Source organism: Dromiciops gliroides, chromosome 3 (genome assembly GCF_019393635.1).
Source record: "Dromiciops gliroides isolate mDroGli1 chromosome 3, mDroGli1.pri, whole genome shotgun sequence".
Classification (NCBI taxonomy): domain Eukaryota; kingdom Metazoa; phylum Chordata; class Mammalia; order Microbiotheria; family Microbiotheriidae; genus Dromiciops; species Dromiciops gliroides.
Genome location: NC_057863.1, coordinates 102,617,132 through 102,639,965, shown reverse-complemented (window position 1 = coordinate 102,639,965; position 22,834 = coordinate 102,617,132). Strand labels below are relative to the sequence as shown.

Sequence of the window (22,834 nt, the reverse complement as noted above, 5' to 3'; positions counted from 1 at the left end):
AACAAACAATTAACAGTAGTTATCCAGAAAGAACATTAATGACAAATGTAGCAGTTCATATTTCAGGATAGTTTGTTATTTCCTCCACCTCTTCAACCAAGATTATTTCACCATATTACCTTGAATTTTGAAAAAGAATTATTGCCCTCTGTTTTTCCTCCTCTCATTCCTCAAAGCTTATTCCAATAAATTTCACATAACTTAAAATTTTAAGTATTTGCTCCAAAGAATCCAAAGGACAACTTTTTTTTACCTTATTTTACTCTGATTTATGTATCCAGCATTCTAATTTTCTTGAGCCATCAGAACACCTTCCATGTTCAAGTGTCCCCAGTATCATAGTGCAACATTAGCTCTTATTGAAAGCCTAGCAATAGTTCTGCCTGTTATTGCAAAGCCAATAAATAAACATAATGAAAATCATGACACATTATTACATTACTCTGAATTGCCTCTATTCATTTAAAAAACTGATGAGCACATTTAAAATAATTTCACAACATGTCAAATTCCAGGAAACCTTTGCATTTGAGATGCTTCTAAGACTGCAGGTTGGAGATCATGTGTATAGCCTCTTTGTGCCCTATAGCAAAATTAAAATGAAGTCTGGGATACCCAACAATAACCCCCTCATTTTGACATAGTAGTAGCCGCACAGTATCTAAAATACATTTACATCATTCACCAAAGGTAACTACTGACACAATATTGTCAATAAAAACCACATTAAAAACCTTTTGAAAGAGCTTCCCTGTCAATTAGCCTGCAGATGGATTCTATCATTGTATTTTCCATTGTCAATTTAATATACTGAATCATATTAACAGCACTCGCTTGTCAATAAGGCAGATCTGAATCCTATTAATGGAGTTATGCTGCCAATATAATCGGCTTCCTATTTATTGAGCTCCCCAGTATTTGGAAAAGCTGTGAAATGGGATTATAAGGTTATGTTGTGTACATCTGGCTGTTCACTATATAAATATTTCAAGAAATTTGATCCCACAGGCTGAAGAAACACCTGTCTAATCACTTTCCTTTTCCCATTACACAAATTTCAGACAACAGACCAGCAAACCAAGACTTGGAGAAAATCAGACTTCCTTAACATAGCCCATTTCCTTTTTATCCAAGGAATCCTTTCATTATTCTAGATATTCCAAACATGTACCAAACAGTTAAAAGAAAAGACAACTCTACTAGGGGATGAGTCTCTGCTCTACTACATGTAAGACATAATGTCTAGGCCAGAAAAGAAATGAGATATGGAATTTTTTTAATTAAGAAAAATACTTGAAGTACTCCATAATTTTGTACTTATTTTGTTCCTCTGTCATGCTATATAATCTTGGTGTAATTGTAGCTTGTAAGTATAATTTTAGTGTCACATGGACCCCTGGAAATAATTAATGAGAAGTAGTAGTTCGTGCATAAAATAAGAGTAAAAAGTTCAGCAATCCTTCTAGTTAATAGAAGCCTTAATGAAGTTGAACATTAGTTGCTTTTAACCACATCCAGTATTAAATAACTACTTTGACTGGATTAGTAGAATATACAACAGCCCATTAAGTCTGATTATATTTTTTAAAAAAATCTTTGCTTAAAAAAGTAATTGCATTAAAAACGTACTGGGTTTTGCTCCAATCAAATTAACTCCAGGAGCCTAACTTGAAAATGCAGATTTTAAAAACTGGTCCAAAATGACAGTTAAAGGTCAATGAATCAAGTTACCAATTATATTCCCTGGTAGCAGATGGGTGCAATGAAACCTAATGATTGAATTTGAAATGCTTTAATGCACCTTTTATCTATGTTTTCCACCATGTTGATTCTACCTTAGTATTCCTAACAAGATATTATGTTTATTGCAATTAGCTGACTGGAATGGTATCTACACTCTTCCATCATTCATATCATATTACTTTGGAAAAGAACTACCACTTCCTGTCTCTCCCTTCATCCATTCCAACCCATCCCTGCCAAACGTACCAACCAAAAGCATTCTGCCTTATGATATTGTAACATTACTTTATTTGCAGTCATGATTTCCATAAAAAAAGCCATGACTTTTAATCAGTGAAAATGATAGAAGTTACTAATACAAAAGCACTTATTGCACATAAAGGGGTGATTAATATATATATATATATATATATATATATATATATATATATATATATATATATATATATATCAAATTGAAATCAAATTCAAATTATAGAGGAAAACCAAACATAAATCCTAGGAAATTAGAAATGAAATAATTATCTTTGAAGGTGATTTTCCATGCAGTAAACTGTTTTCAGCTTGGCTTCCCTTATATTATAGCCTGTGCTTTGCAAACTCAAAACTTGTACCTTTTTTATTCTACCCTGATCAAAGAGAATTTGCTTTATTTTCTTACAGCAGATTAAAGGTCCAGGTGGCATAAACCTGTAAAGAGGCTTTTTTAGAGAGTAAAAGAATTCAGCTCTCCCTTTGAGGAGTAGCAGATGGAAGTTTTTATTCCCTAAAGTATCTTAAGAATGCATATTGTTATGCCCTGCAGAACAAACAGGAAAGGAAAAATTAGGCTGAGGAGTTTATTTTATTGCTTCTTGGATGAATCAAACTGTCAGAATTTTATTTACTTCTTAAAATTACATTTAGGCTATTATGAAGTAAACAAAGATTCCCCCAAATTGATAAAAATGGTAATATATATATATATGGATGGATACATATGTGTGTATTTATGTATATATACATATATACATACATATACATATATATACAAGTTATACTACTTTCCAGTGCCCTACAAATCTCCATTAACAACCTCCCCCCCCACCCCCGACGCCTTTCAAATCCATGGAATAACTAGGCCTAAAATAAAAATAAAAATAAATGATAAAGATTGGAAAAAGATCAAGAACACCCTACCTATCATCATGTTCGATCATACTTTCAGTGAGTCTATAGAAATTAAGGATATATTCTAATGCTTTTATTACAAAAAGCAATCATTCTGTATACCTGTTCAGTATTCAGTAAATATAATAATAATTTCAGAATACTGTCTTGTCCTAGGACAGTTTCTATCTTAACTCTATCAAAAAAGACTAAGGGAATAAGATAATAATTAAAATAATAAGTATTATCATTTCTGTTGTTATCACTCCTTAATAGCAATGTAAGTAAATGTAATAAGTAACGTAATAATAATATAAGTAAACCCTTTAGAAGAGTCAGTGTACATATTATATATTTTATAAATATAATATTACATAAATCTGCATGCATGTACACATATATGCATATAATATGTACACATATATACACATCAACACATAATACATTTAATATATTATGCATGACTTTTCTAAAGTGCTTTACTTACATTATCTCATTTAAACCCTATAGTAACCCTATGGGACATATTTGTTCCAACAATCAATCATATCCACAATTTCAAAACTCATGTTCTCATAACTCATTACCTAAAGTTATATAAATAGGAGTTATATAAAGTTATATAAATAGAAACAAAACTCTGACAAGACATTCTCTTCATATGTCAAAAGTAAATTAAGATTCTTTAAAAGATATAACAATAGAGATAACCTTCATTGGTGACCCTCTTATAATCAATATCAAATGAGAAATCAATCGGATCACCACCCACGCTCTTCCTTGTCATGGCAGAGCGTAAAAAATTCAAGTCAAAAGAGGATTGCTTGCCTAAAGAAAGTGGGATCTTCGGGGCCGCTAGGTGGCGCAGTTGATAGAACACCCGCCCTGGATTCAGGAGGACCTGACTTCAAATCCGACCTCAGACACTTAACACTTATTAGCTGTGTGACCACCCTAGGCAAGTCATTTAACGCCAATTGCCCCCCCCCCAAAAAAAAAGCGGTATTCTCCAAATAGTCCTGTTTGCGGATGACATCGTGCTTACTTTACCAAGGTCTAGAACCCTGCAGTCTCCAAAATGAAATCCATAATCGCTCAAACGTTTACCCTGGCTATCCACAAAAACAAACATAATCATGTTGAGATAATTATATGCAGTTGAAAAGACGATCCAACCTGTGACCTGTGGAGCATTGATACACATGTGTGTATAGAGAAATAAAATGTGTCTATAATATGTGTGTGTGTGTGTGTGTGTGTGTGTGTGTATACATAGAGAGAGAGGGGGGGAAGGGGGGAGAGAGAGAGAGAGAGAGAGAGAGAGAGAGAGAGAGAGAGAGAGCGCGGGAGCTCTAAAAGGGAGAAGAGAAGGAATGGCACTAAGATGAACTTAAAGCCAGAATAGCTGGGCTAAAGTCTTGTTTCTGACACACATACACACGTGTGTATGGATATATATGTGTGTGTGTAGTGCATACATGTGTATAGCTACACACATGTGTGTACATACGCATACACAAATCTATTGTCCTGCATGTAATTTAACTTTTCAGTGTTTTAAGTACTAAGTAATGCTATGTTACATAGAAGTTGTTGTCATGGACAGCTAAAAGAGGATATTTCCCTTTATCAATGAAATCACGGTTTTAGTCTATGTTCTCTCCCTAGGGAGGAAACATGGTGTTCTGCTGAACATGAGTTTTGGACTTGGAATCATAAAGGTTCATATATGTGAATGACACCAGTATTGACTAAAAGAATCAGTCGATCAAAAGACGTATAACCAGGAAAGCATATACCTAGATGACAGAGAAATTCCTTGCTCAGACCACAGCCTTCTCTATTTCTTTTCAGAAACAATATTTAAGGACAGCATCTAGCATTAAACTTATTCATGATAACTGGTTATTACTTATCTTTCAAACATTCAAATACTTTAGGGTAAAATTATAGATCGCATTGAATTACAGTAATTAGTAGTATACTGACATAATGCTACAAGTAAAAGAGAATTTGGGAGAGCAGGGGTGGGAAAAGGTATAAAGTTGATAAAATACAATATTCTCCCTTTCACATGTATTTTTTAGAGATTCCTTTATCTGAATTTCATGCAGTTCTTCAACTGGTGACTCTAAGCCTTTTTAGTTTTACATGTCTTTGCTCCACATCATTTTTAATTCATTTTAAGCCCCCAAAACTTTTAGGAAAGTAAAGGAAATTCAAGTGTAATTATTCTTCTCTAGATCAATCTGAATTATAACTTCTATGTTTATATAAAATCATATTCTTGTCTCCTTACTAAAACAAAATTTTAGGACCATATTATATTCAAAGTTCAGTTGAAATTTAGAGTCAATGTAAGAAAATATCACTTCAGAGAGTTTTCTACAGGCTGAGCTTCCTTCCTTCCTTCCTTCCTTCCTTCCTTCCTTCCTTCCTTCCTTCCTTCCTTCCTTCCTTCCTTCCTTCCTTCCTTCCTTCCTTCCTTTCTTTCTTTCTTTCTTTCTTTCTTTCTTTCTTTCTTTCTTTCTTTCTTTCTTTCTTTCTTTCTTTCTTTCTTTCTGCAGGGCAATGAGGGTTAAGTGACTTGCCCAGGGTCACACAGCTTGTAAGGGTAAAGTGTCTGAGGCCATATTTGAACTCAGGTCCTCCTGAATCCAGGGCCAGTGCTTTATCGACTGCACCACCTATCTGCCCCACTGAAATTTTTTCAATAATTATTTTAATTATTTATTTTAGTATTTTTATATTGTTTTAAGAAATTGAGTTTGTTTACCTATGCTGGCTTCCGAGCCATTATTATTTAGTACATAGTTATTATGCTTTGTGGTCATTCCGTACATATATGGATTTTTCATAAACCTGAATGTAAGCTAATTACTGGGGAAGCTAGGTGCCATAGGGCCACTGGGCCTGGAGTAGGAAAGACTTATATTCCTGAATTAAAATCTGGTCACTGACACTTAATAGCTGTTTGGCCCTGGGCAAACCCTCTTTGCCTCAGTTTCCTCATGTGTAAAATGATGTGTAAAAGGAAGCTGCAAACTATTCTAGTATTTTTGCTAAGAGAACCCCAAATGGGATCAGGAAGAGTCAGACATGACTGAAATGAATGAACGACAAAAAAAGCTGATTAGCATAACTATATAATGAATTTTGGGTGATGGAGGTAGCACTGTTGAAGCTTAACTATCCAGTAGCAAAATGGCAAATGGTGAGGTTTATAGCGTTCTTGTCATCAAATCAAATCAGGAACTAAAATGAAATGATATTATAGAACTTATTTATCTTAAATTTGTGAATTCAGAATTCTTTGAATTATTGGTTAAGCAACAGTCTCAATTCATTTCATAAAATGTACACAGAGGGGCAGCTAGGTGGCACAGTGGATAAAGCACTGGCCCTGAACTCAGGAGGACCTGAGTTCAAATCCGACCTCAGACACTTGACACTTACTAGCTGTGTGACCCTGGGCAAGTCATTTAACCCTCATTGCCCTGAAAAAAAAAAGTACACAGAACCACCCTTTAATGCAATCCTAGAACAGATTTAAATAATACCAAATAAAATCGATGACATCTATAGAACTAGAACTAGCACCTTGTTTCCTTAATTACTGACTACATAAGGCCTCCTCACAAAATCACAGTACTTAGAAAGTAAATTATACTTGAATTTTTAAAAAATCATTTTATAACCCCCAGACAGGAAGGCTGGTTATTATACTACAAACAACAATATATCTCCTGGATAGACTGTTTGCAAGGTGAAGCCACATGTTGGATACCTGGTTTAAAGCTGAGTATTATAGACCAACTCAATTGTGTTCTAATAGATGACTCTCACTGTTCAATGATTTTCATGTATAATTGGAAGTAAAATTATATTGAGATATTTGTGTATATTTTTAAAAAGCATCCACTTTTTAAAATGTGATTTTTGTACTCCAAATTACTGCAAGATACATCTTTCATTGCTAAATTACAATGTATAAAATGATATGCAAAGTATTAGTATTATGAGGAGTGTTTTCCATGGAATATATGCTTGTTATAACTCAATATCTAATATATTTTTAAAAATCTATTTATGGAAACAATCCTCTAAGAAACTCAGTTTTAATCAATTCCATTTCCCCTAAAATACTGTAGAATTCATATATTAAAAACTGTTATTTTTTAATGGCCTCCATGAGATTATAGTATAGGTACATCTTATTAAATGGGGTGGGTGTTAGAAATATCCTTCAATTGATAAAGAAACATAAATCATTTCTCTCCCCCTCTCCTTCTCTCTCTTTCCCAGTATCAAAGACAAATTTTTTTACACTTAAAATCAGGTACCATTTTGGCACGTTAAGAATTTATAGAGCTCTTGGAGAATTATTTCCTGGGCACATCAATTCCTCAATACGTATCTATAAGAAAAATGGATAAACAGAGGTGAACAGGTTTCCCTATTCTAATTCCTTTTAAAAAAATCAGAAATATTAAATAATTTAACTTTGGGTAAAAATCAGATCACAGATATCCCTTAAGATGTTCTCTGTAGGGATGTTTTACTCTCTAAAGGGCATCTTAGCACTTGCCTGCTAAACAATTCTGACTGTCTCAACATTGGCAGTTAGCCCAACTTCGTTTTCTTCAGATTTGAAGGGGGCAATGGGAAAGGTTGGGGGAATAAGGGAGTTAGAAGTGAATCTTTACTCCCTTATAAGACCTTCTTTATATGTCAACTTTTGCCTAGAGCAAAATTTAATAGGAGATTTGTGGATCTCTATTTCTAGAGATTTACTATGGAAACACTGACATAACCTTTAACCATAGCAAACAGTGCTACTCTAATGAGTAGGCTATACCAAACCACTTGCAAACTGAAAACTATACAAGGAACAGACAGATCCTGGCAGGAATTAATCTGCCATTTTCACACATCTGCCCAAGGGAGGTATTGTAATTGCAAAAATTTACTCTTAGACTGCTGAGACTCATAGTAATTATGTTTCTTTTTTTAATAGAAATAGCCACAGGTGGTAACAAATTGGGTTTTGAGATGGGAAACTGGGCATGCATTCTAACCCAAATTACTATGTAATTGTCTTGATTATAAAATACTGTGGAAAGCCTATTGCTCAAAATTTAAATCAGAACAAAAAAAGTATCTTTTAAATGTATTCCCCTCCTCCCCCAGCTTCTCAATATGTGGGCCTATTGCCTCATTTGTTGGTATAGCCACATCTAATGCCAGTGCAGGCAATTTACAATAGATTTGCACCAATAACTATCCCAAATTCCTGTGGTTTATATTTGTTTAACATCACAGATTCTCTATTTCCTCTCTTACTCTCATCTGGGGATAAACAGTAGCTTCACTAAGAAGGTCAAGATCTAGAAATTTAGCTAATAATTATCATGGATGCAAATGCCAAAATTCAAGGTGTAAAGTTGTATACTTTAAATATAAGTTGAAATTAAAATCCTATTTGGTCATTTGTAAGTCTGTTTGACATAAATGTGCACTTTTTCTTTATGCAATGATTCAGAAAGATATATTATATTTACATGTCTATAAAATTTATATATATACACATACATATATACATTTATATACATATACATGCATGTATATACATACTATATATACATATGCATGCATACATTTCTATGCACGTGTGATAATTTACTGTTATTAGTCATCTAAACTTGCACAGTATGTATAATATTTATAATGATGACTGATATTGATATAGTATTAATACTTTTGGTCAATTAAAAAAAAACAGCTATTTTATCCATTTGGACAACAGCATATAGAAGAGTAAATATAAATAATAATGGAATGATACTTTGCCCCAGTACCATTGTTCCATTGTAAGAAAACAAAAGGAGTGAGATTTATTTTGTTATTGTTATTATTATTTCTTAAGATCACAATTTCAATGTAATCATACCGTGCATAAAAAGAGATCAGAAGTTGGCTTAAAACTAAAATAGCCCATTTATAAAACAGACAGAAGACTGGGGGAGACTTGGAAAGAGCAATCAGAAAGCAAACAATTACCATCTTCTACCCACTGGCTAAACAGTTGACTGATTAGTACCTTACCTTAAAGCTATGTGAATTCAAGTTAATGTGTACTTTTTAATACCCACTGCCATTAATAAAAATGATGGAGGGTTGATTACTCTGCACTCCACATGAGTTACACTTTTTCTTCATCATTATTCTCAATCCTGAAGGCTGACAGTGGGACATGTAAGTTTAAGGAAGATGTATATCTATAGCTCCATAGTAGAAATTGAAGCTTTGCTGCTCTACTGCCGTCCCAAGAAAACATGACAGCAGAATTCATCTACAATTAGGTGACTTCTTCTTTTAGCTATTGGTAGGCTACTGAATATCTAATAGTGTTTTAAAGTCCATTTAGAAAATCTCTATCTGTGTGTTTACATATACATATTTGTGTGTGTATTATGTATATGTACATGTATACACACATAATATACATATATACTCAATGAAACTAATCAGAAACATATTGTTAAATATTAACCTTACTGTAGTCTTCCTTTAAAAAATAAAATCCTTTCCATTTATTTGGCTTGAAGGGCAGCATGAATATTGAAATAATTCATCAAGATTTTTACAGCAATATTTTAGGCTTTTCAACTTTTCCCCCAAATACTAAAAGTTATGCCTATTCTTCTTATTTTTGATCTACTGAAATGATAAGATCACAGTAAAAAGTGTACTGACTAGATACTGTACAGTTGGATCTAGATAATCCTGCTTATGATCATTAAAGCTGGATTGTTTTTATGATCTTCAAATCTACATATCAAATTATACAAATGTTATGCAAAATAGCAAATCTATCAAATATTCAATCATCACAATTAGCTTAATAGACTACTATCAGATGCACTATGAAGCTAAATGAAATGAACAGATTCGGGGCAATATATTTGTTTGGCCATTTGTAGAAAATGGAGAGTTACTGTTTAGGTGCAGTAAGCTATATGCTTTGAATATGAGTAGGCTCTGAGCACAACTGTTTTATGCTAAATGGGTTCAAATTTTTAGGCTTCTACGATGTTTTTACAGAATGATGTTGGAATAATTTAATAAGAAATATTCTTTGTACCTTATGGAAGTACACATCTGCATACATTTAAAAACCTGTAGCTTGACTACTTTACTGAGTTACATTATTGGCACTTGGGATGCTTCTTAATTCAATTTTGTGTACTTCAGCATGTATTATTGAACAGCAGGCCACAATTTTATGTTTAAATGGATGCTTAGTAATCTGTAATGATGCAGGTAGAAATGTTATAAGTAATGATATTGATTAATATGTCTTATATTTGAGTTACCATGTTTATTTTTGTAATTACTGACAAGAAAAGTTATGAAAAATCTTTAAAAAGGGAATACTATTGTAAGACATAGTTGGAAGGCTTCACAGTGTGATTCTTAAGTTACTTTTGAAGATGTCATTAGCTATCATTAAGAATACATTTAAATCTTTCACAATTATGACAAAGCCATTATTTACTGTTTATTTTAATTTCCTTGACAAGCATGCATGCAATGGTTTTTAAAACAGTATATATCTACAAAGCAAGTAAGAGTTTATAGCTTTGAAGACTTGAAATTGATTTTTAATGCTTCAGCTTTCAAACAGTACAAAGGCTGCTTTTAGCTGATAAAGACAGTAAACAAGAAATTGTCCCTTTAATGTTTTTCTTTAATTAAAAATCAATCAAAAAGCCATTTCAAGTTTTTAAAACGTTACATGTTTTGGACACACAATGTGTTCAAAAACTGAATGGAAACTTATGAAATGGTATTTTTGTTTACCTGAGCTGCTTCACATCGTCCTTCCACCATCAATAGTGTTCCTGGCTATTGAATTGAATAGAAATTTAAGAAGAAAAAAAAAATAAGATGGTGTAAGTCTTGATGTTATAAAAATGACTGAAGCAAAATGTTTTTAATACCACTAAATTATTTTAATATATTCCTTTCCTCTAATCAGACCAAAGCCTATTTATGTAGATTAGTTACATCTAGAGTCTCATTTTTCCAACCTGTATTTATCCTTTGATCACAAAGCTTGTTAACTTAAATGGTCTTTTATTGTTATGATTCGTTTTCCCATAATTATGCAGTTTAACTGCCTGATTTTTTTCAAATAAATATATGCAAACGCGCCAATCATATTCAGCAATGTTATGCTGGATGCTCAATGAACTGTAAGAGCCATTTCAATACAATAAAACTGCCTGGAAGAATTCCAGGGCAAGGACTGCAAATACCAGTAATCATAGTGTCACTAGGACTGAACAGACAAATAAAAGTATGTTACACATATATCAATAGATTTTCTCAAACACAGTCTGAAACTCATTTCATATGTCTATCAGTGAAAGAACTTATGGTACATCAAGGAATGATGCCACCCACACAGAAAAATGGTGCATTTAATTTTTGATCATTTTTTTTTTCATTTTACCTTGAAAATACTGGGTTTGCAGTTTTGCAATAGAAGACAGACGAGAGACTCCAGCACATTTTTGCTTAGTCACAGCAGAGATTGTTGATACCATTATAGCCTTTGCTATTAAAGGTAATTTATTTTAAGTAACTGGAAGACCATGATATGTCAATGTCAAAATCACCAGTGAGGGTTGTGAGTAACTGAAAAATACTATATTCACTGGAAAGACATACTTGTCTGTATCATCATGGCTAAAGTGGATTATCAGTGGATCAGGGAAGGACTGATTAACTATAACTGGGGGAAGGGTAAGAGTCATCCTATATTCAGAGTGACAGTGACAAGCCAATAGATCTTTGTGTTATGCTAAAATGTGAAGGCAATATTTAAGGCATACATGTTTGCATACATCCATGAATGCATCCATACATGTGTGCACCTGTGTCTGCATGTACGTATATATATGTAATGGCATTTATCTTGCTAAAACATAATTTGGTGGTAGTGTACTATGGAATTTATTAAACAACAGTATTGGGGTATAGAATGTATTCTAAAGCAATGAAAAATATAATTAGCTGGGGATTTGTAAGAATTTGCTCACTACTGAGTATATTGCACAGTTGCTAACATTCTTAAGGAGCTAAATTGTCATTTATAATTGTCAGGAGTCTATGTCTAGTGGTTTATTCCTTCTTTACTTATTCTAACAATAGTTTTATCTCCATGTATGGGAATACATACATGCATACATACAGGTATATGAATATACATATATGTGTACATGTGCTTATGGATATATACATACACGTATATTATATATGCGTATCTATAGTTGGTCTTTATGTATTTATCCTTAAGCTACTTAAAGCACATACATATTTTACCATTACATACAGAGTTCTCTTGATCTTTATAGCCTTCTCCCTTCTTCTAAGTTATCTAACTTTAGGATTTTTTAATGTCTCACATGTCATCATCACATTAAGTTACCAAACTATTTTCTGAGGTGTGTAGCCTGTGGGATGGGAAAATATCCTAGTAGCTGCAGTGATAAAATGAAATCATTTATGAAATGAAGAATAAGCATAGGAGTGTTTTCTTCCTGTAATTAATGTGTGTATGCATTATATACACACATACAAATATATACATATTATATATCAAATCAGTGCTTCATTTCCTTAAAAAGTAAAACACAATTTAATGCTTTACATTATATTTAGCAATGACTTTCTTTTTTTCACCAAACATACAAGCCATCATAAGTTTAGATGCTGTCTGTAAATATATTCTGATAATTTTTTTTGGTAATGTATATACTTACAAAAAATTGTGATGGCATATTATATAGTATATATAATTTATGCATTGCCAATAGCAAAAAATAGATTATAGTCTTGCTTAATCTGTAGAAATGAAACATGGCAAAATTGTGTTTTAAATATTGTAATTGGGAAAGTGTTAAATGTTAATTTCAGAATTTTTCCTTGAATATATGAAATTGACTTAGTCCTTTAGTCTGCTCGATAATTAAGATTGCTTTAAGAGTAATATGTTATATATGTATACAAATATATATCTTTAGTATAAGATGTGTAAACTTTAAGATTGTACCAATGTTTGCCTTTGAAATAATCCTATGCACTTACTACATGCACATTGTTGAGAAAATAATTTTTAAGTATATGTTTCTATAGCCTCTCCCAAATGAAGTCATATTTATTCACCAAGTTGTACCTCATACAACTTAAAGAATCTATGTGTTAAATTCTCAAAAATTTGAATTTTTGATAGGATTAATTGAAATTTCAAAATTCTTAAAGTGAGATTGAAAACATTTCATTTTCTTTAGAAAAAGGTTATTGTATTTTCACCTGGAGACTACATATGGTTCACATGTTAAAATATATAAAGATAGACGTAAATAATATTTTGCTAATTTTATTAAAGGCTGTACCTAATCGACAAAGAAAGTTTTTAATCATGTCAAGTCATGCTATCAATTTAAATATTTTAAAAATTAAATGTTTCTCTATAGTGTTTTACTTCCATCACAATAATTTATTTCTATAATTTCATATTGTACTAAAAATCACATTTTATAGGATTATTAAACATTTGAAAAACACTGATGCACAGTCCTGATTCTCAAATGATTAATAATAATAATAATAAATAATGATTTAGATTCACTCTAAAGTTCTTTAAGCAATTTTGCAGCTAATACAGCATTTTGCCTGAATTTTTAACCTTATAACCTTTTTCCTCTGTGCCATTTTAACTCCTTCTTTAAAAACTTATTTGTTTGAAGCACTTCATTATACCAATGACCAAGCTAGGGTCTATTTTGAGATTTATCAAAGTATATTTGCAGCTACATCAAGCCCCAGATATTCAAAATAAGAATGTACCTGAGGCTTCAGGGTTTTGGTCTAAGAAATGCTGGACTAGGAATGAATAAACTTAGGTTCTGTTCTGAGCAATGGCACCAGCTAGCAATGAAACCTTTGGCCTGTCACAACCTCCCTGGCTCTCAAGGTTTTTTGTTTGTTTTTATGAAAAATGAGGTGATTCGACTTTATTATTTTTGAGATCCATTCTATATTTCCATAATTGTTATGAGGGGGGAAAAAAAGTCAGGTTGTGCATGTCTATGCAATCTGAATATTCACCAGCATAACCAGTGAGTAAATTTTCTAGTTATCCTGTCTTTTTAACAGCCAAACGTCTGAGATATTAATTTAATGTATTGAAAAAAATGAAAAAAATATTTTACATGAATTTGGTATAATTAGCACAGTATGAATCCAGTGAATCTCCAAACTCAATCTTTATGGCTCCTGAGAATTTGGAGGGGATGAATACGTATACATGTCCAGCAAAGTTGGCTGTACAACACCAGGTTAGCTTCTAGAAACTCAAAAACATTAATTTGTCTCATGGGTTGCATTAGGCATTGTCCAATTGGATCATTAAAACATATAGGAGTTTCTCCATACCTCCTTTCACTCAAAAGTGCTAAGGCTACCTGTGAGCCTCTTCTTTCCACACATTTCATTTACCTAGTCCTCACTCATGTTATTCCATTTAGATCTTTGTGCAAGCTTTAGAGAATACCTCAGCTAAATGTCTCGTGTTTCAAGTGTGCATTATCCCTCTGAAAGCACGTACTTCACTTTCTTTGACTGAAAAGTCCATGAACATAGATCAATATGTTACTCACTTTCTGCAAAGTCTATAGTTAAAGTTAATGAGAGTTGTTTGAAATTGGAGGTTTAAAATACTGAAAAGAGAATGTTGTTGCTTTTTTTCCCTTTTAATTATTTCGGTTATACTAAAAATGTAGACTCTGCACATTTCCTTCTTTGGGTGCACATAAAAGCTACTTGTAGTAACATTATGGAAAGTCTGAAGACATTAGAGAAGCATGAAAAGTGGGGATTCCCCCAGCTACTCCAGGACTATCTTCCTCCCCCTCCCCAAATCATCTCCTGATGAAGTTATTCTGAGACTTATTACCTTTGTTGACAGAGCATGAACAGTGGCTGCTTTCAAGTAACAATAATGATTGGTGCTTCATTTTAGCATGCCACATGAGGATTCCCTAAATTATGCATATTCATCAGACTGGAGAAAAGAAGATATTTAAAGCTCCATTTTATCTTTTCTAGTAAAATTGTTATCTCAGGCCCAAATTCCTTTTCTCTCATCAATGTTTCTCAAAGGAAGTGGCCATAGTATGTTTCCTAATAACATACTTTAAATTAATGAAATATTTAAGCACATGTTAAAAAGTATCTCTGCTTCTTGTGTATGCTGGCTAATCTTTGGACTATAATTAGATAATATGGAAGCTGTATTTCAATTTATCCACCTTTAGTCGTCATACTTCTCCGTGAATAATTTGTGAGAAAATCATACCTGATAATCAAATGCTGTTCCACAAAGTCTGTTTTTTTAACTACTCTAGCTGACAAATAGATATTAGAATTTATCCTAATGTTAACAAGGGATACAAAAATACATTATTTTGGGTGTGGCATGAATAGAGTTCTTAATGTTGTGTTTGAGTTCAATTAAAGTATGGTTTTGCCGCAGATGTGCCTACAAAATATAGCCATAATTTTTGGAATCAATGAAGCTCTCATATTAGTTTTATATTATGCTCTACTTTGTACAGACATAAAATGTGAGTTCTGTTAGTCCTTAATATACTCTCATGTGTACCTCAGTGCAAGTACTGAACTTCCTTTACTTTCATGAATAAATCAAAAACATATTACACATAGTTATAATATCTCCCCAGAAGTCCATGTCAAGTTTTTATTCAGAGTTGTATATTTCTGCCAGGTCAGTTTAAGAGCATACAACCAATTCATTGACCTGAAATAAGACAATGGTGTACCTAAGTGCTTAAAGTGTTATACTTCATTTTAAGGCATTTGCAAAATAATAACTAAATTAAAAGGATCACTCATTGTCCTTAATTTAATGCATCACATGCATTATATTTAGGGTTAAACCATATACATGTAGTAGTAGGTGTGCAATGAGGGCTGAAGTGTTGGATCCTGATCAGATGAGTGATAAAAAAAGGCAAGTCCCCAAGGGTGTTTTTGAAGGCATTCCAGGCTACTTATAGAAGCACCAGAGAAAGGAACACTTTGCAAAAAAAAAAAAAAATGATGAAAGTGAAGATCATGTTGACAAAAAATATTATGGGAGGATAGAGGATAGGCCTCAGAGTTCGGAAAGACCTGAAAGACTGAGTCCAAGTCTCCCATAGCATCTAACTACTTTTATTCTGACTGGGCAACTCACATAACCTCTCAGTGCCCAGTCTTCATCCTAGATAAAGTGTCAAAGTATATAAATTACTGATCTGCTTTAATGGAGGTCCCACACCAATGAAAGCTATGTTTGGACCAAAATGTATTTTAGGTTCTAAATCTAAAACTAATTCTCCACGAACAATGTCTGTTATATATTTTGCTGAAATGTATTATGATGGAAGAGGAGGGAACAAGGACAGAGCTGAGATGTTCTTTACTTTCTGCAAACTAAATATGAAAATTTCTGTGTTGGAACTGATAAAAAAAGAAAATAATTCAATCTATTAATGGCTCTAGTTTAGGACAGATCAAGGCCTTCCCAAGTGTTTATGGAAACACTCGGAACCTGTGTCTTCAAAATGGTCTGGCTGATTCAATCCCAGGTGTATCCTGCCCGTTCTGACTAATGCCTCAGACTGTTTAGGTATTCTCTTATTCCATTTCCACAGGAACTCCAATAAGAATTTGACTTGTGGAAATAGATGGTAAGAACAACCTTTTAGGCAAGGGAGTTTAAAAAAAAATAAAGGCAATGTATTTGTGCATTTATCTGGTGACTACCTACATATAATTTTTTTTTCTTTCAGCACAAAACTCTTTCTCTTAGAGATGTAGATGACCATGAAAAGCAGATATAATAGCCACAGACTTTCATAGAAACCACAAAACACCTTTTTAAGGGAGGAATTTCCTCTTTCAGTTTTATGTAGATCTCCAAAAAAAATCATGATTAAGTATACAGTAAACACTGTAAAAAAAAATCTCCAACCAGTGGGATTTAACACTACAAATGATAGCTTCATATTCAGTAGCATTAATCAGTACATGTATTGGTTACTTTATGGAGACATTACATTGATTGTGGGAAAATATAATTTTATGCTTTTTAGTAACTATTACAGTTGTATTCTGAAGCAAAAATGAGTGGACTTAGCATTTGAGCACTCAAGTTTAACAATAAATTAAAAAAAAAAAACTATCCCAAACAACTACCGTCAAAAGTTATTTGACTTTTAAAGCATATAAGTCTAAATCAGATTATCTTGATTTTACCCCCACATTGTTCATCTTCCTTAACTGTCACTTTCTGATAAGTTCAATTTTTTATTTCAAGTATTTCTCCACTAAAGTAATTGGAAGCAATTCATATGCATGATAAGCATAAAATGAAGTTGCTGCTGTGTTACAACTCCACAATGGCCTGAGGAATAGCTCCAACTGACTGGTGCAGAGGGAGTTTCCCTGCAATTATCAAAATACATACCTATGCTAGATCAAAGATCTGGATTTTCCCCTTTGCCATGTGTAAATGGCTTTTAATTTAAAGTGTAGGATATATATTTGTGTATATATGTATTTATATACACATATTTATTAAAAGTATTGGGGGATTTGAAATCTCTGTTCATATCAAATATACAGTTCATGAATTTAAATGCATTCTAAATATCTTTTTTTTTTTTGGTACATCAAGTGACTATAGTGCAACTTTTCCCTCCCATTTTCAGGGAACACAAAATGAGTCTGTCACTTCTTTCTGATACGCTCAGTTCACTTCTCCAAAGACTCAGAAGAGAATATTAATAAAACAACTGGACAACATTTCAAATATAGTAATAGTCATTATCCAGAGCCTTTCTTCATTCAAACTTTTAAAAAGTAGTTTGAAAGCATATCTGTTATTTGAAAGCTTAAACTACACTACTGAATTAAGATGTAGTTCAAGCTGAATATTAAATTAGATTCATGTATTTTTAAAATGTGCTTTGCTAAGACTATATTTAAATATATTAATGTAAACAATAGTTCACACTGATTCAGGCTACTGGAAATCTGACTGCTGTTTCTGTTGTTCCAATATGACAACATTTTCATTTTGTAGCATAACATTAAATTTTTTTTTTTTTTGCAGTGTTAACAAAGAACCACTAACAAGTCAAACTAAAGTTCCCAAAGGTGGGAGGGTTCTTTGTTGTTTGTTATAAAGTGAAATATGTACTAATAAAAAATAAAACAAACCAAGCCACAAACACTGAACACTGCTCAATGATTTTTAAATGAAGTCTATTAAAAAAAAACCACGTTAAAATAAGTCACAGAAACAAGACATTTACATCTTGTAATTTTTGTGCTGTTATTTACATACATGGATGATACTTCTGTGTATATCTTATAGTATGTACACACACAGTGTTCAGAATGTAAACCAGAGGGTTTCACTGCTGCTGGCAGTGTCTCAGTCCTGTTCGATAGGTGTCAGGACAACTCCAAAAACAAAGCTTTAAAGTCAAGTCCCAGGTTATGCTAAAAGTCTCCTACCTGAATTATGGACATCCGAGTGGAGGGGGTCTCGGTTGCATTAGTCCCTTGTCCAGTGAAGCTGGTGTGGCAGCCCCCATGCCCCTGAGGAACTGTCAGGTTGTTGGAGGCAGGTTTCAGGTACATCACCTCGGACCTGGGTGAGCTGAGGGGCAGGCGAGTCTGATAGTCAAAGTACATGGGGGAGGTGGCCAGGGAGGGGCTGCTCACCACATTCATGACATTCATGGCGTTTCTCTCCTCCACCTCGCTCTGCACTAACATGATATCGTTCTTGTTAATCTTCTTCTTTTTGCCCTTGCCCCCGCCCAGCTGAGGGTGACTGTATTCTGCGATGCGGCAGTTGTAAGTCCGGATCTCCTTGTTCTCCCTCTTGCACTTGACGGCGATGGTGATCATGGCCGCTAGGAGGATAATGGAGATGGTGCTCAGGGTGACTATCAACGGCAGGGACATGTCCCAGTGGTGCTGCTCGCCATTCACCCGGGGCACACCCTCGGGAAGAGAGCCGCTCACCGAGCGGATGATGAGCTTAGCCACGGCTGAGAGGGTGGGCTTCCCGTGATCAGTCACCTTCACCACGAGCTCCACCACCGGGGTCACGTCTTCCCAGAAGGGGTGCAGGGTGCGTATCTCGCCGCTGGACGGGTCGATCTCGAACAGGTTGTCTTCATTGCCGTCCACAATCTCATAGGTGAGCCTCCCGCTCTCCCCGAAGTCGCTGTCCAGGGCCCGCACAGTGCTCACTAGGTAGCCCAGCCCGGCATTCCGGGGCACCTGCAGCTCGGCTGTGTCGTTTTGCAGGGTGGGCAGCACAATCACAGGTGCGTTGTCGTTCACGTCCAGGACAGTCACTCGCACCGTGGCATTGCTCTCTAAGTGAGCTGGGGCGCCTGAGTCCTTAGCTAGTACTTTGAACTCGAAGGCTTTGGTCTGTTCATAGTTGAAGGAGCGCAAAGCATAGATGGCCCCGTTCGTGGGGTTCACAGAAACGTAGGTATAGATGGACACGTCCCCGATATGCGAGGGTATTATAGAGTAGGACACAGTGCCGTTTTGACCCAGGTCGGGATCGTGTGCCAGCACAGAACCCAGGTACTCACCAGGGATGTTATTCTCATGTACCTGCAGCACGTAAAGTCCCTTGGTGAAGCGGGGCGGGTTGTCATTCTCGTCCAGGATTTTCACAGAGAATGACTTCGTAGAGTTGAGAGGGGGAGAGCCTCCGTCCCGGGCCACAATGGTGACATTGTACTCATCCTGAGTCTCCCTGTCCAGCGGCCGGTCAGTCACCACGGTGTAAAAGTTGTCATAGTTCTCTTCCAGTTTGAAGGGCACTGAGCCTCCGGCCCCGCTCCCTCCAAGTCCTCCTCCCGCCCCTCCTCCGCCCAGGACGCGACACTGCAACTGCCCGTTCTTGCCTGAGTCCCTGTCAGTGACCCGCACCAGGGCGATGACAGTGCCCGGTGGGGCGGCCTCGCTCAGCGCCCCCTGGCGCACCGAGACGAAACCTATGGAGGGCGCATTGTCGTTGCGGTCTATCAGCTTGACCGTGACCTTGCAATGGGCCGGAATGGGGTTGGGCCCCAGGTCCCGGGCCTGTACGTCAATCTCCACCAGGCTGTTCTCTTCATAGTCTAGGTTACCCTTGACACGGATCAGTCCCGTTTTGGGGTCAATGGAAAAGAGGTCCCGCACCCGGTCAGGCACGTAGCTGCTAAAGGAGTACAGCACCTCGCCGTTCGGGCCCTCATCGGCGTCGGTAGCATTGAGGTCAATAACCACGGTGCCCAGAGGGGAATTCTCGGGCAGCTCCACCAGGTAGGAGGGAGCCTCGAACACCGGACTGTTGTCGTTGGAGTCGATCACCTTCACATTGATCTGCATGGTGGCGGAACGCGGAGGCTCTCCGCCGTCCAGGGCGGTCAGGACTAGGGTGTGGTGATTCTGCTGCTCACGGTCCAGTGCCTTTTGGATCACCAGCTCCGGGAACTTGGTACCATCTCCCCGGGACTTGACGTCCACGGCGAAGAGGCCGTGGTCGTCGCGGGTAAGCAGGTAAGTGCGGAGCCCGTTATCACCGGCGTCGGGGTCGTGGGCGCTGGTGAGTGGAAAGCGAGTCCCTGGAGCTGCGTTCTCTGAGATGTCCATTTCAATCTGGTCGGAGGGGAAGGAGGGTGAATTGTCGTTGATATCTTGGATTTCCACCTTGATCATGCAGATCTCTTTGTCGTTGGCGAAGACCTCTAGGGAGAGCTGGCACTTGGAGTTGTGGCGGCACAGGGACTCACGGTCAATGCGCTGCTTGGTATAGATGAGCCCGCTGTCAGCGTCCACGTCCAGTAAGTGCGGCGCCGAGTTCTCCAGGACCCGGTAGCTGCCGGATTTGCCGCGCCCGGCTCCGATGCTGACACCGCCGCCGCCTCCTCGCTCTGGGGGCAGAAGCCCCTGCTGCGGCAGCCTCGCATCTTTCCCGATGTTGCCGATCACGGTGCCGGCCCCTTGCTCCTCCGGCACCGAGTAGTTGAGGTTCTTGAGCGTGAGGGCGGGAGCCCAGAGCAAGAAGCAGCAACAGATGGAAAGGTACATCCCAGACCAACGGGGTGGGGGCAGGAGCTGCAGGACTGTGTGTGTCTGTGTGCCGCGAGCGTGCAACACAACAGGGCTCTGTGTGTGCTCCTGTGTGTGTGCGTGCGTGAGAGAGGGTCTGTCTCTCTTCTCCCTCTAGCTGCTTTTGGATTCAGGCTCTTCTTATTTCTTCCCCAAGTTCCTCGAACCTGTTGAGCTACAGCATCTGCCCAGAGCGGCGAGCAGCAAATGGACCGTAGCTTAAGGGTCACTGAGTGAAAATAAAAGCAGCTTCCGAGCGCAGGGGTAAAACGAGTCCTTCGTATCTACAGGAAAACCCCAGCTCCAGTTCAGGCTCCACAAACTTCAGCGATGAGGTGGATGATAAGAAGAAAAAATCGTCCGGGGAGGGGGGAGGCGGGGAGGGAGGAGGCAGCGTTAATGGGTTTTAAAAATACGCAGGGTTTTTCTTTTCTTTTCTTTTTTCCCCCTCCACCAGTGCGCTGAAAAGCCACTCTCACACGCAGTCTCCGAAATACTATTAAAAATAGAGGCGGAGGGAGATAAAGAGAGCGGGGAGGTGTGTCTCTAAGCAGGTTTGTAAAGTGAAATCCTTACTTGTTACTCATCTCCAGTGATGAGATTGACGGGGATAAGGGAAAGGAAACAGACGAGTCTCGGAAATAGATTTGAAGCCCTCCCTTGTGTACAGAGAAATGTCTGGTGGCCCCGCGGGCTTGTTGGTTTTCAGGGAGTGTTTTGCTGCATTTAGAGATCTAATCTTGCATTGCTTGCAGCGGCGGCGGCGGCGGCGGCGGCAGCGGCAGACTGCATCTCGCTGGCAGGCGTAGTTCTCCCTTTCCTTTCCAAGCAACCCCAGGGAGGGGGGGAAATGCAGAGCAAAGAACTAGTGTCCGGATTTGTAGTTTCCTCCCTTTACCAGCCTCCGCCCTCTCGTCTTGAAAAATGCTCCCCCGAAACCAGGAAACCCCCAACCGGATCAGCAGCAGCAGTGTGTATGCGTATGTGTGTACAGGAAAGAAAAAAAAAATCAGTCTATGTTCATTCGCATATACACTCTTGGATTTCTCTGAGACAGGCCAGTAGCAGCCGCCACCACCACATCCTCTCAGGGAACAGCACTTTGCTCGATGCAGTTTAATTCCAGTTTGCTTTCCTCTCCAATAGAAAGGAAATCAACAGGCAACCCATGGTTGAATGCTCAGAATTGGGGGAGGGGAAAAAAAAGAAGAAGAAGGAAAAGCGAGAAAATCCACCCAGTACTCACACACATACATACACTCTGTGGCTAAAAGGGAAACAGTCTCTGCATTCACAGGGCTGTGCTGTCAAGTGCTTCTTTTTTCTTTCTATTCAGCATCTCCTTCCAATGGCACTGCCGCCTCCCAATCCTCTTCATTTAGAAAAGAAAATCTTGGTGATGAATAAAAGTGGTAAATATTTTAAGCGAACAAAGTATGTCCTTTTTTGTGTTGTTTTGAAGGGGAATGGATTAAACAAATACAAATTAATGTTTGGTGTAATGCATTCTGCAGTCTCAAGCTCAAACAGTCTTTCTGGACATCTTGGTATAGGGAGTAGCAACAGCAGCAATAAACCAAGTCAGGACGATTTACCTCTCGAGGGGGGCAATTAGAAGTGTTTTTTTTTTAATTCAGGTTCTCAAAACACCCCCAAAATAAGTGAATGACACATC

The 22,834-nt window shown here is 36.8% G+C and overlaps 1 protein-coding gene across 6 annotated transcripts in view; it reads right to left on the bottom strand.

Moving 5' to 3' along the window:
* Positions 1-21,325, bottom strand: part of PCDH17 (protocadherin 17) — a 122,923-nt gene extending 101,598 nt beyond the window's left edge. For 3 of the 6 annotated variants that reach the window (XM_043992995.1, XM_043992999.1, XM_043992996.1), the window contains exons 1-2: positions 18,550-21,325; positions 10,756-10,800 (exon numbers count right to left, since the gene is read on the bottom strand). In XM_043992995.1, coding sequence (XP_043848930.1) covers positions 10,756-10,800; positions 18,550-21,138 — 2,634 coding nt within the window. In that variant the 5' untranslated portion in view covers positions 21,139-21,325. The remainder of the gene's footprint in view (positions 1-10,755; positions 10,801-18,549) is intronic. The other 3 variants (XM_043992997.1, XM_043993000.1, XM_043992998.1) reach the window with 1 other exon arrangement.
* Positions 21,326-22,834: the final 1,509 nt, after the last annotated feature.